General features: G+C 27.7%; 1 protein-coding gene across 2 annotated transcripts in view; it reads left to right on the top strand.

Annotated features, from left to right (window-relative positions):
• Positions 1 to 6,372: 6,372 nt before the first annotated feature.
• LOC129981190 (uncharacterized) overlaps positions 6,373 to 13,901 on the top strand; it is a 28,141-nt gene continuing 20,612 nt past the window's right edge. The window contains exons 1-4 of one of the 2 annotated variants that reach the window (XM_056091924.1): positions 6,373 to 6,399; positions 9,421 to 9,491; positions 11,262 to 11,283; positions 13,461 to 13,493. In XM_056091924.1, coding sequence (XP_055947899.1) covers positions 9,425 to 9,491; positions 11,262 to 11,283; positions 13,461 to 13,493 — 122 coding nt within the window. In that variant the 5' untranslated portion in view covers positions 6,373 to 6,399; positions 9,421 to 9,424. Of the gene's footprint in view, positions 6,400 to 6,633; positions 6,654 to 9,420; positions 9,492 to 11,261; positions 11,284 to 13,460; positions 13,494 to 13,901 lie in introns of those variants that run through there. The other variant, XM_056091923.1, reaches the window with a different exon arrangement.

The following is a 13,901-nucleotide window of genomic DNA, read 5'->3' as shown; positions in this document are numbered from 1 at the left end:
ATTCATAACGTGCTCGTGCCAGCTAAATTTTATCATCATTTTGTGCGAAAAAAATTGTTGGAAAATAGGATTAAAATATTTTTTAAAAATGCATTAATAATAGAAACTTAATTTATAGGTTAAAACATTTGCATCATTGAACAGATTTGAAAATTTTTTGAAAAGAAATCAAAATTTTTTTGAACTTTAAGGTGATGTAAAAATCAGTTTTGTGCTGAACTATTTTCGAAGTTACTGTGGAAAAATGCCAAAATTTTGCTTTATCTTTAATTAATGAAAATTCTAATTAAAATTTCAAAAGAATAGCCATGAGGTGCGCATTTCTAAACTACAAAGTGTATATGTGCAAGTTTGATAGTTCTAGGGTCAAACGGTCTGGGTTGCAGAGCGCCAAAACGCTCCTAAGTAGTATGTTTTGTTACAGTCCCTGCGATGATTACGAGAAAAAAAAAGCAACTAAGGAAAAAAAAAGCCCAATTAGGGAATTGGATAAAATTCAACGAGCTTATAAAACTGTTGAAGAGATAAACAGCGAAATTCTGACCACCGTTTAAGAGTAAAAAATTTTTGATGAATGGGAAGAGAACGATTGAGTGTCAGATCACTTATGTCGAGAACAATTGAAAGTAATTGAAAATGAGTTACTATTTTTTTTTTACCAACAATTGCAATATTTTTTTCAACTCTTTACAATCAATAATGCTCAAGGCTATCCAATGCATTAGTCTTGGATTTGACAAACTGTACTTCTTACAAGGACAACGATGCGTTTAAATGAGGCGAAAAATACAAGATTTTTAATTTTTCTGTCACAACTTCGGAACAATTCAAGAAACTCTTTATACCATCTCAAAACTAAACAAAACTTCTCACAGCTATTTGTCTAATCTTAATCAACTTTTTAAAATTAATATAAACATACTCTGTAGCGATGTTTTGTTAGAAATATTAAGCTTATTTCACTGTTTGTTCAGATCAATTACTTGAACGCTTTTGTCAATGGTTTAATGGGTTATTTTCAATTTTGCTTTTACTTCGTAATTTGAAAAAAATTAATAGATGACACAAAGTTATCTCTGAATACTGTCTTCTAAAATTATTGCAATTTTTTTTCACTGATTATGTTTTATTTCGTTTCATATTTTAGCATTTCCAAATTTTTAATGCGTCGAATTTAGCATTGTGGTGATTGAATTGCCTAGGACTGAACCCGCAATGTTAGTGTCGTAACCGCGTAACATAACCACTAGACAAAAGTGATCACCCTTATCCAGAGGCTGTTAACTGGTTTATGAAGCTCCGATCACAGCATATCACATTTGAAACGCAATTTAAAACATATATATATATATATATATATATATATATATATATATATATATATATATATATAATCTTTATTTTAAAATCAAACGCATAGCGAAATGCAGAAAAATGCGGTTTATGTAGTTGAGAACAAAACGAGAATTATCTAAAAATGTCTAAATTCACACAAAAACATTATGCACGTGCAGGAAAATAATGAAAGATATGATTACAAGTATAAAATCACGTTAAATATGACTTTTTTCATGATATTTTTTTTAGCTTGAGCCCATTGAATAAGATATAATTTCACTTGGTAAGTTGCCAGTTTTCAATGAATTATTATATATATCTATATATTATCGAATTAGATTTGAATTCACTTTTTGAAAGCACCAAATGTGTTTTACTTTCGTTTAGCATTTCCCAACTACAGATATCAAATTCTCATTCTAACAAATTCTCTTTCCCTGTTAGTCATTATTGCTATATAATTAGGGTTAAGATCCAAATACGGGATTTATATTTGTTTAATCTCTTTAAAATATTTAAATATCATAGGTCCTAACAAAATATGGGTATGAATGCGGATCACAAAATCAAATAAAAATATCCCAATAGTAAAGGAAATACAATCAAAAATGCATTTTTAAAAATTTTGATTTTTTTTTCTTGTGCGTTTGCATCTCGCTTGATTGTACGTGGAAAATTGTACCATGGAGCAATTTTCGATCCTTTAAGCATTATCTGCTTTTTGCAATTTTTGGAAATTTGTTTTTAGTAACTGTTGATATTTAGACGTATACAAATACCAAAAATCTCATTCTCATCACATTTCAATTAATTAGATGTATACAAATATTATTTCATCGTAAAATAAATATAAAGACATTATTAAGTATCCGAAACCAAATATATTTAAGAGATTAAAAACTTTTAGTGAATATATTAAGTTTAAATTTAACTTTTTAAACTTGCCTAGATACTTCCTGTTCCTCTTACATCTAAATACATGTTGATAATTTCACTGCAACTATATCGGTATCATTAGAAAGGCAATTTTCGAATTTTATCAATTTTGGGAAATGATATTTTTGAGAGACACCGCAGATAAAGGTAAAAGTCTCTCAAATTTTAATTGAAATCGACAGATGACAAAAATATTCAATCCTAGTTGTAAAATATCAATTTTCAAAGTATATTTGTGTCAATTTCGCTTGTAGAGATCCAAAAGGCAGGCATACATTCTCTTATATAATTAGAAAAGGTAAAAAGTAGCGAAGCCGCAGACATAGCGGATAGCATTCGTGTATATATATATGTCAAAAAAGTTACGGGCACAATCCAACCTAAATGTGTTTTCTTTAAGAAAAAGCTGGACGTTTCTAACTGACCGAAACGTTTAACATCATTTATGGCTGTAAATATTTATACAAATCAATTTTTGAAATACACTTTATTAATATCTCCATATTTTTATCTTCATTTTTTACTAAATTGTGTGCTAGGCATAATATAATTTATGTTGTTTCTAATATAAAATATTTAAAAGTCTTTCGACCCCCTTTTCGTTTGTAAGAAAAAAAAATTATCAAAAAGGACGGATATAACGGATATTTTCGGATTAACGGATTATTAACGGATGATCCATAACGAATATGGGCGTTGTCAAAGATCTATAAATTTTTCGCATGCAAAGGATAACTTCATTGAAATTCAAATAACGCTTTTGAATTTATTATATTTTTCCTTTTTACTGATATTAAGACATATATAAACTGATGTTGAGCATGACGAATCTGTTACATAATCAGTAAAAGATTAAAAGTAAGAGTAACATAAAAGGGACACGTGTTAAATGAAGAAGAAACAGAGTTTGTATTTTTATCTCGAGTTCTCAAGCTTCCATCTTCTTAATCTGATAACTAAGCAAGAATAAATGTGAAAACATAAAAACTATAAATATAACATTTGAGGCAATAATAATGAAAATGAAGGTAATAATTAAAAATAGTATAATTGAATTTCAATACAGAAACACATTCAGGAAGAAAGTGTAAATATAATACAAGCACTTCAATATTCTAAGGTTTTTTTTTTGCCTCCTAATTGTGAGGATTCATGTTTGCTTTTGTCTTATGATAAATTAAGAGTATTGTAAAAAAAGATTGCGATATTTCAAAACAGCATTGCGCCCTCGAATTTATTACAGAATCTTGTACTAATGTACTTGTCATGTGACTGTATCTATCTGTTAAGCATCTCTAATATAGGAATTAGAAGTCGCCGGATAAATTGGAGGATTCTCATTTTTTTAGTGTTGCGCTCTGTTGGAAGAGACATCTATTTTTATATTGGGAGGGACATCGCAATTTTGAATTGTACTACTAATGCGCTTGTTATGTGGCTGTATCCATCTGTTAAGTATCTCTAATACAGAAATTAGAAGTCGCTAAATAAATTAGCGGATACTCGCTTTATAAAATGTTTTACATTCTGATTGTAAGCAAAACCATGTTATCTTGGAAGGGGCTTCGTCATTTTAAGCCGTGGTTAGCTGAGAAGAAAGATATTTGTACTAAAATACCTCCTCTCGAAACTTCTTTTTCCCATCAACGGAAAGACATGCCTACCGAAGGATTCAAAGAACTCCTAATGACTCGCTTCACTGGAGGATACAACAATTAAAGGTGTAATCATATCCCGATTACGGATATCTTGTATGAAAGAGAAGTTAGTACATAAGCTCAATTTGGCTATTTCGTTGTTGAGTTAGTATTCGTCTTACTATATGCAATGGCTTCAATCAGTTATACCGGAAAGAAGGCAACTTTTTTGGTTTCTGAGGTGTTCAGTTTGAAGTTTTATACACACCTAAATTAAGGCATCACTGACATTTTTGAAAAAAATTAATACAATATTATTTTCTGATTTCCCCCTTTTCACAGCTTACTACAATGGGAATATTTATTTTATTATTATTTATTTATAAAATTATATTTATTTCCTAGAAATGCACCTGGAAAGAGTTGCCCACAATTTGACATTAAACCGCTTTTGAGATTTCCACGGTATCCTTGCCTGCGGTTTATCTATCACCTATAAGTGAACCTCATGTGTGTTGACAATGAATGTTGGACTTGGAACCTGAATGCCTTTTTTTTTCTTCTCAACGTGATTTGCGAAAACATGTTACATCCCAATATTTTCTCTTGATACATACTAACAACCCCAGATTTTTTGGTTCATTAACAAAACACCCTGTATAATAAGAAATATATGAAAATTGTATCTTCGGTTCAATTAAAAAAACTAACTGAACCAAAATTATTATTTTGTTATTCAAATTAGCATCAGTAACACAATGTATGAAAAAAGCATGGCAATTAACGCATAGTTATATTCTTCTCACAGCTATATTTCTTCTTCCATTGTTTTCTCTCTAATAGTGCAAAATAATGCAGTTTCTGTTTATTCTAAACCAACAGTTGATACTGATATTCTAAACCAACAGTTGATAATCCAACTCTTTTATTGATTTTTTTTGCTTTTATTTGCACTAATTCCAATTTTTAAGAACTTAATTATTATTACTGCTTTTCGGGTTATAGGTACTTCTACATTGTTAACGAAGATTACCTTATCCAAGCTAAAGCTTGAAATGTTTTTGAATAGCAACAAAAACCCTTCAACAAGTTTTACATTTAAACAATTTTCATAATTTTTATGATGGTAAATTGTAGACAAATTTCTCTGAAATATTATAATAGTTGATATTTACAAACTATCGCAACCACATTAATGACAATGGAAAAAATTCAGTGTAAAATTTCCAATGCAGCGCCTTAGACACATGTGAAATCGGGGTTAGCAATTTGGTGAATTATCCTTAAAGTTGGCATGGTTGCGATATTACGTAAGTAACCCAATATTTTGCTAATTACTTTAAAGCATACTTCTCGAGGATATTTAAATGTAAACACAGGCTCATTAAACGCATTCACTTAGCATTTTCTCTAAAACTCTCCCCCAACCATGCATATGCTTATTTCACGACCCAAATATTAGACAGAAATGAAATAACGAGAAATATTTGAATGTAACGTTTCAGTATAATTTGTATATGAGAAAGCAATAATTATTGTATTTATTGCATTATGTATTGCTTCATTATTGTATTTATTGATTTTCATATAATTTGTATATGAGAGAACAATAATTATTGTATTTATTGCATTATGTATTGCTTCATTATCGTATTTATTGATTTTCATATAATTTGTATATGAGAAAGCAATAATTATTGTATTTATTGCATTATGTATTGCTTCATTATTGTATTTATTGATTTTAATATAATTTGTATATGAGAAAGCAATAAATACAATAATGAAGCTATGTCCCAATAATTTTCATAAAAGAAAGTAAAAATCATTCAAATTTTCAAACAATTACACCCCAAATATTTGATAGAAATGCTTCTATAATTAGGTTCCAATTAAATGCAACTCTCCACAATTATAAATATACGTGAAAGAAAATAAATTGTCTATTAACGGACTAATCTTGAATATCTAAGCAAAAAACTTTATTTTTATGGTAAATCATAAGTTTTAAAATCGGATAGTTCCAAGGACTTAATATAGGAAGTATAAATTAAATAATATAGGGGTGAGGGCTTGTTACAAATGTAAAAATATTATCTGACATTTTACTGATCAAAAGTTTTCTTTTATGGTAGCTGAAAAGTCCTGGGAAATGGGCTACAAAAGCATAAGCGATAAAATATATTCTTCTATAGATGAATCCTTTTTTTAATCTTTAGGTTTTTACTTTTAATCATCTAATTTTTTTTATCAAAGTCCATCTGAAGAAATGCCTCAAAATTGATGACCTTCTTTTGTTTATTATCAGGAGAGCAGGATTCCGGTAATCTTTGATCAAATTTGACAGGTGGTCTTTCCCCTACACGAGATCATCTCACTTCATTATATTCCCATGTGTTAATTTCAGAGTCTTATCTTCAAAAAGGTTGCTATATATATTCCCGATTTGAATATGTTCGTACGACTGCTGAAGATTCGCTGATCTTTTGTAAATATGGTCTTTCAATATATTTTATCAAATTATTTAAGCCATTCTCCTTTTAACTTTATTGTTACTATATTATGATAAGAAGATTAAATACAATTTAATGCACTAGAGTAAAGTTACCTTTTATTTCTTTAATAAGAAGATACGCGTCTAAAATTTTGCCTCTAAATTTATCTTAGAATTCCTAACATAGCATCTTAAAATAAATGGTATGTTTTTTCTTCCTAAAGAGGTGCACATTTTTTAAAAATGATGTAAGTTTTAATTAACTAATTATCACTTGAATTTGAAAGAATTTTCAGATCACGAGTTTGTTAAGTTAGAATATTTATGTTTATATTTTAATTTGTTTTTTAAAATGGAAAATAAATTGTTCAATAAACATTCAAAGGTTTAAAAATTCTTAAATAACTTCATGCATATTATACTTATGTTTGCTCATACATTTTTGATTTATTAATTATTATTCAAAATACCCTTTTCCTTTATCAAATAGATGTATTTCAAAATAAGCCATGGAACGAGTATTTACAGATTGAATTATTTTTATTCTTAAAATAACAGTTATTTACTTATTTTGGAGTAGCTTAAAAATTCAGATATTCCTTGCTTAACAGTGTCTTCTGTTTTAACTAAATCCTGTGTTAATTAAATTCTGATCATATAGCGTCTCTAACATTTGTGTTACACTCTATAGTAAGCTACTTTAATATGGTATAAAATTCAAAAATATAAGCAAATTATTCAAATCACTATGAAAAAATAAATTAAGGAATATTTTTATGCTTGAAGCATTAATCATTTAATTAAATTACAATAATAAAAGTTTTCAACATTCTTTAAAGATTTGCTACAGATAATACCTGCTTATTTATTGGAGATCACAAATTTTACAGGATGTACTTTGAATCACTTTAATATCAATGGAAGCTAATGAAAGACAATATTAATTGGTGGATGAATTTTTTAATTTTTTGAGAATTGTTTACACATTTTGCTCTTATGTATTGCAGAATAGCAAACTGAATTGAATTCTATTATTTCTATTTTGTATTTATTAATATTTATTTTATACTTATTAATATTTATTATTTGAATATTACAAAATTTTTTTATTTCTCTTCAAATTAAATTATTTTTCATTTATAAAGATCTTCTTATAATAGCAAAATAATTTATGACTAATGCATTTTACCTTATTCTCAAAGATCATCTGATTAATTGCTTTCTTTTTGATACCATATCTTGTTATATACTTTATTAATTACACTATTAATTTATTTATACAATTTTTAAAATAATAATAAAGATTGAGAGGATATAATGTTTTTTTTTAATTCCTTCAAGTTTTGATTTCATTGCAGAACAAAATTTGAAATGTTCTTAATATTAATATTTCAATAAATTATTATCCGACTATATATATACTTTCCAAATTTATCAATAGTTGCATTACTTTTATTTTAAAATCATCTACTCATTCTTTTTTTTATCTTTTACCATTTTGCACATATCTTAAATATTTCATTGTAATTTTATTTATTATTATTAACACTGAACATTATTTTGCAGAATTTACAATTATTTTACGAATTTCCAATTTTAAATATTTGCTTTGAAATTAAAAGTTAAGAAATATAGATTACAGTTCTTAACCAAAATTTCCCGACAAAAGTTAATTCATTACTAATTTAAAAAAACCAGAAGTGAACCCATCCTCGGTAAACAGAATATATCGTAAAAACTACTTCATATTGTTCGAAATGACATATTGTTGTTATAATAGTAATATATTTTCGTTATATAAATTCATTTACTACCTCAAATTTTAAAGGATTCTCACTATAAAATATAGAAGCTTCCAAAATTAAACTGACAAGAGTCATTTTCCCGAAACTTTTTCGCATACTCTCTAATACATTTTTGCAGTCAGAAAGCTTTCAAATGAAAATTTAAAATAGGAATTTAACTAAAATCTTCTTCATGAAATGGGGAAAATTCCTTGAGGATGAATAATTAGTTTTTATGATAAATATACAAATATATTTCAAAATACAAGAAAAGAGAGTAAATTACAATTGTCTCTTTGAAAAATTTCTTATAGAAACCTTTTTAAATCTAAAGATTATTTCGAACAGAGGCAATGCAGACGTTTAGTCTTTACAAAATTTACAATTTTATTCTTGCTGAAATTTAATGTACAGAAAACAATGTTACATACAACGGAGGATTAAGGATGATTTAGAAGTATTTATTCCATTAATTTAACATTAAAAAATTGTTTTATAAATATATTTGATAGTTTGAACTGTTTTATAAAGTAAAAAAGAAAAAAAAAATACATTTATTTTCTTGCAAATGCTTTCATGCTGTTGCATAAGTTATAACTCTTTTATTTTTGCCATGCATTTTATTTTTTCAGCTACAAAATCTACAGCTATTAATATTGGTAAAGAAAAATTACCAGTTATCAAAAATGAAAATATATCTGAAAAATCTGTGATTGTTTTTTGAAAAACTGGGAGAGGAAACCTATATTTTAAAAACTCTTTTGAGTTTTTTTTATATGAATAGTTCTTTGTTAAGTAATTTAATTACCCTTAACAAACATTCTTTCGAATGCAGCAGAAAAAAAAAATTAAAGAAAGTACGCGGTTACCAATTCATTTTTAAAACGAACGCGATAGAGAAAGAAGAATTTTTCATTCATTTATTTCTTTCATATTTTGATAAAAATTGAAAAATTCTTAAAACGATAAAATAACTATCGTAAAAAGAGCAAATGGTTTTTAAGGAATTGAAAAAAAAATACAACATTTATTTCAATTAAAATGTATAAATCTTTTGAAACAGTTTTAAAAAAATTTCATACCAGATATTTGCTGTCATATTTTTTTAATACCCAAATGTCTATTTTCAGCATTTATTAAAGGAGTTTGTATATTCTTTTTCCACTGTTATTATAGCGGTTATTAAGCTGTAAATACATCTTGTTATCTTAATCACTTTCTTACATTTCAGCCCCATGCAGTATCTGACGCTATTCCTGTTGGTGGGCCTTGGCCTTGCCTCGGCTTACACAAGCGATTTCGGTATGTGAAATTTCTGAATCTTTTTTCTAATATAGATAACAATATAGAAAGCGAATACAAAGCGAGGGGAACCAGATTTAGATGAATGTTTTTGGTACAACATTTTCCATGATATGTTTGTGAAAACTATTTAAAACTGTTTCAGGAATTAAAGATCCCAATAAAGCATGTCTGCAGAATATAGAAGATAGATTATGTTTAATTTGTTTGAAAAGTGAATTTTTTAAATAAGAACAAAACTGTAGTAGTTATTTTTATGAATATATGTATTTGTATTCTTACACAAATCTTACAAAAAGAAATAAATTACTCCTTACCAGTTTATAAAAAGGAGTATTAAAATAGAACTTTTAATTAAAGTTTTTAAAAAATTTTACCAAAGAAATAAATAGAAAGTAATAGTATTTAAGTGTCAGTTCATAAAAGTTCTTTTGATACATCAATATACAATAACATTTTTAAAAAGTCACAAAAAAATAATCATTTTTTGGAACCTACTTAATTATATACTACTTATTTCTACTTTTGAAACATACTTTCTAAAAACTTATAAAGACATAGTTCATAAGTTTTTACATAGCATACAACATACTTTTATATAAATTTCCTTTGCATATGCATAGATACATACATACTTTTGAAAAACATATATACATAACCTACATGCTTTTAAAACCTTATAAAATGTAGAATATTTTAAATTTTTTTCTTCTAATAATTTCTTCTTCTTTTATAATTCATTATTATAAATATTATTGAATCTTGAAATATTTTTTTCTCAAAATAACGACCAGAGCCGCTACTCGAATGGACTCTAAATTCAATTAAATTAATATTCCAACCAATAATTCAATTCTAAAACGTAGACGTATATTGTTCTCAACAATACCCAAATTTCAAAACTTGTTTATTTTTAAATGAGTAGATTTGATTAAAAATTTCTTCCCTATAAAAATGAAACATTCTACAAGTGCATAACATGAGAAAAAGGACATTGCGCGATCCAATTTAATTCTCAATATCAGTCGAAAATAGAAAATTCCTTCTGCATTGTCTAACATTTAATTATAGGAGATAATATAATAGGATTACTTATTTTTGCGATATTGTGTCTCTTGAGTTCGAAAGACAGAGAGTGGGAAATCCGAATTCAATACGGACATGGGATGTTCAATTTTTGAAAGAACTTTTTTGCAACCATGTTCATGCTCATATATTTAATTGAAATTTTTACGTTATGATGAATCTATGCCGTTTAAATAAAATTGGAGGAATATGATTAAGCCAATATTAAACCCCCGTGGGGCACCTCGAAATGAGAATGAGATGCTTCCGGCATGGTTGTTGAATTGCGCCACCCTGGAGGGTACACTAATAGGTGGGGGATCTGGCTCCTCCCATCGATGACGGGACGTACTTCTTTCGGGGATGGTTGTTCCATGGCCGGTGACGGCCCTTAGGACTCAACCACAGTTCCCGCCAATGTTGCTGTTGCGGCGGTCCGGTCATTCAATTTTATGGTTTAAATCCGTGGGCCTTCGTGGCGGGTCGGAGAGTTAGGTGGCTGACTAAGCCAATATTAAATTACACGTTATGTTTCTTTTTTTTATAGATAAAGATAATCTACAAAATATTGATTATCCTGTTTATGTGTGTATAAATGTAATAAATGTACAAACATTGTACAAATATTTTCATTACTTTTGTATTTAAAACCTTCTAAGAAATTCTCTGATTGATTTTAATGATGATCTTTTTTTTTTCTTCTAGACGATGGCCTTTCAATTGATAGGTAAGTTAAATGAAATTCGACATGAAATTTATATTTAAGTTGCTTCTCAAATGCATTTATATGAAGAAATTTAATTTATTAGAACACTAAAACCTCAACTACGAGTGGTATGTAGAAACTAAATTCCATTTTCAGTTTTTCGTCAAGGAAGCACTGCATTCATGTTTCCCATATGGTGTGTCCACTTTTCAGGTTCATTGATAAATAATAAATTTCGTTTTTAGATCACTGAATATAGCGTCCGCTGTAAGTGGAGTATTTAAAATGTCTTTAAAAACTGAACACATGCACCTCATGTGAGTTATGTTCTGTCATCTGTTTTCTTAATACTTTAAACATTAAATCAACTGAAATTAGGTCATGTATTTGTGGAGTTTATTGCCAAAACACGATGAGTGATTCGATACTAAAGATATGTGTGTGTGAAATTTCATTAAAAGGCATGAAAGTCCCACGATGAAGAACGAAATGTATGACATTCTCTGCTTCATGATAATTTGGTTATAAAAGTTAATGAGGAGATGAAGGAGAACTGTAGATTCCCTATTACGACACTGTATTTTCTTCAAATTTTCTGCTAATTGCTTCATCATCGCATGTAGTGTCTTTTTTATCATGCAGCGTCTTTTTATCACAAGCAGAATTGTCGACAAGTGTATACAAAAGTTCATGCCCCACTATGAGGAATGCTTTAGCAACGGGGACAACAATGTTAAAAAAATATCCCAAACATTCAGCTTCATTAAACAATAAAAATGCTTTCTAATAATCCAACTCTTCAGCGGAACCCTTTGTATAAGTTAAAATTTTCTATAAAGTGTTTCGCGATATTTTTCTTTAAGAGATACATATACAATATACGTGGCGAGCCATAAGTTTACATATTTTGTATAACTATTTTATAAATAATTAATCACGTACATCAAGGGTTTATGTATCAAGCTAATCATTCCAACATATTAGTTAGCAGGATAATATTCTTTGTTGGAATGATCAAAGGTCAAATATCACTTCATATTTGACCTTCAAAGACAACGCGAAATTTACACTGTCTACAAGACCGACCGATATAATGATTCCTAAACATTTATTTAGGACCAATTTCAGGGATATCCATGTATTTCTGCCGATAACTCTCGAATGGCAGTCTACTAATAAAATAGTACAATTTCGATGCAAATATACTACTAATAGCATAAAATTACGGTACTAAATATACTACAGAAAACCATATGCTATGTTTGTCCAGTACTGTAATTAATTTTCAGAATTGTCATGTACGTACACACAATCAGACATGTATGAGTCGACATAATACCAAAAATTGTACCTTAAATTTTGCATCTTGACGGGAAAGTCTTTATATCAAAATTTATCAAAATATTGGTGGTCTCAATCTTTCGTGAAAATATTACTGTTTTTGAAATGATAATAGAGAATTAATAGAATTCTAGAACAGAATTCAATAAATAATGCTAATATAAAGTTTAATAAAACTGTTATTAATGAAATACAAATAATTGTTGTAATAAAGTAAGGCTCTATTTTCAAGTTTGGATTTTCTAGCAGAATTTATTACCTATTCGTAGCAACCTCTTACATAGAAAAAAATGACTTACATTTTGAAATCTTCCATGGTATAAATTTAACAAGCTTTGCGTTAAATGTGATAATATTTAACAAATCCAGCATGTTATAATTACGAGTTCCATGAATTGTTTTATTATTTATGTTTATTAGATCAATTTAATAATAGTATTAAAAAAATAATTTCTTTTCCGAATAGTATAAATCATAGTTTGAAAGAAGCTATGAATAATTAAGGGTTGTTTGATAAACAAATGAGAACTTCAGTAAGAAATATAAAGTTGTAATAGACGATATTTTTGTAGCTCTACTTTTCCTTAAAAATTCTGGAATAATTCTGAATTTTATTTAAAAAGCGCAACAACAACAACAACAAAAAAAAGCGCAACATTATTGACGTTGTTTCAAATATGCAACAAGTCTGGTGATTCAGAGCAATAAATTTCTGGGTGTTAAAATTAGTCAAAAACTTGAGATAACATTTCTGCAATTTTTTTATCTTTAACGGCAGAATTAATAGATTTATTCTGTTTGCGACGACCAAGTTTAAATTAAAACCTTAGTACTAAGATATTTTCTATCTTTTGTAGGTTTGAAAATGTGGATCTAACTCCTTACCAAGCGTAAGTATGTTTTGAAATAATTGTTGATAATAACTTCTGCATTGAAAATTAAATTGCAGCACCTCTTAAACTTTTACAATGAAACATAAGTTTTACAGATTAAGAAAGAAAATAACAACAATGTATATGCTTAACAATGTGAGATTTTAAGCACCCATGCATTGAATGGCGAATTGGTTAAGGGAAACCTTGTGCACTGAAAACTGAAATCAATTAATTTAGAAAGAATTAATTACAAATAGAATATTTTTAGTGTGAAATATTTTAAAATTAGAACGTTATATTCATTTGTAAAATTTATAAATCAACAAGATTCATAAAAAATAGGAATATTCTCATTACATTTTTCTTATCAATTACTTGATTGTTAATATCAATTGCTAATGAGTCATAAGACAAAAGAACAAA

Source organism: Argiope bruennichi, chromosome 8 (genome assembly GCF_947563725.1).
Source record: "Argiope bruennichi chromosome 8, qqArgBrue1.1, whole genome shotgun sequence".
NCBI classification, from domain to species: domain Eukaryota; kingdom Metazoa; phylum Arthropoda; class Arachnida; order Araneae; family Araneidae; genus Argiope; species Argiope bruennichi.
Note: the sequence above shows the minus strand (reverse complement) of the source record. Positions and strands in the feature narration are given on the sequence as shown.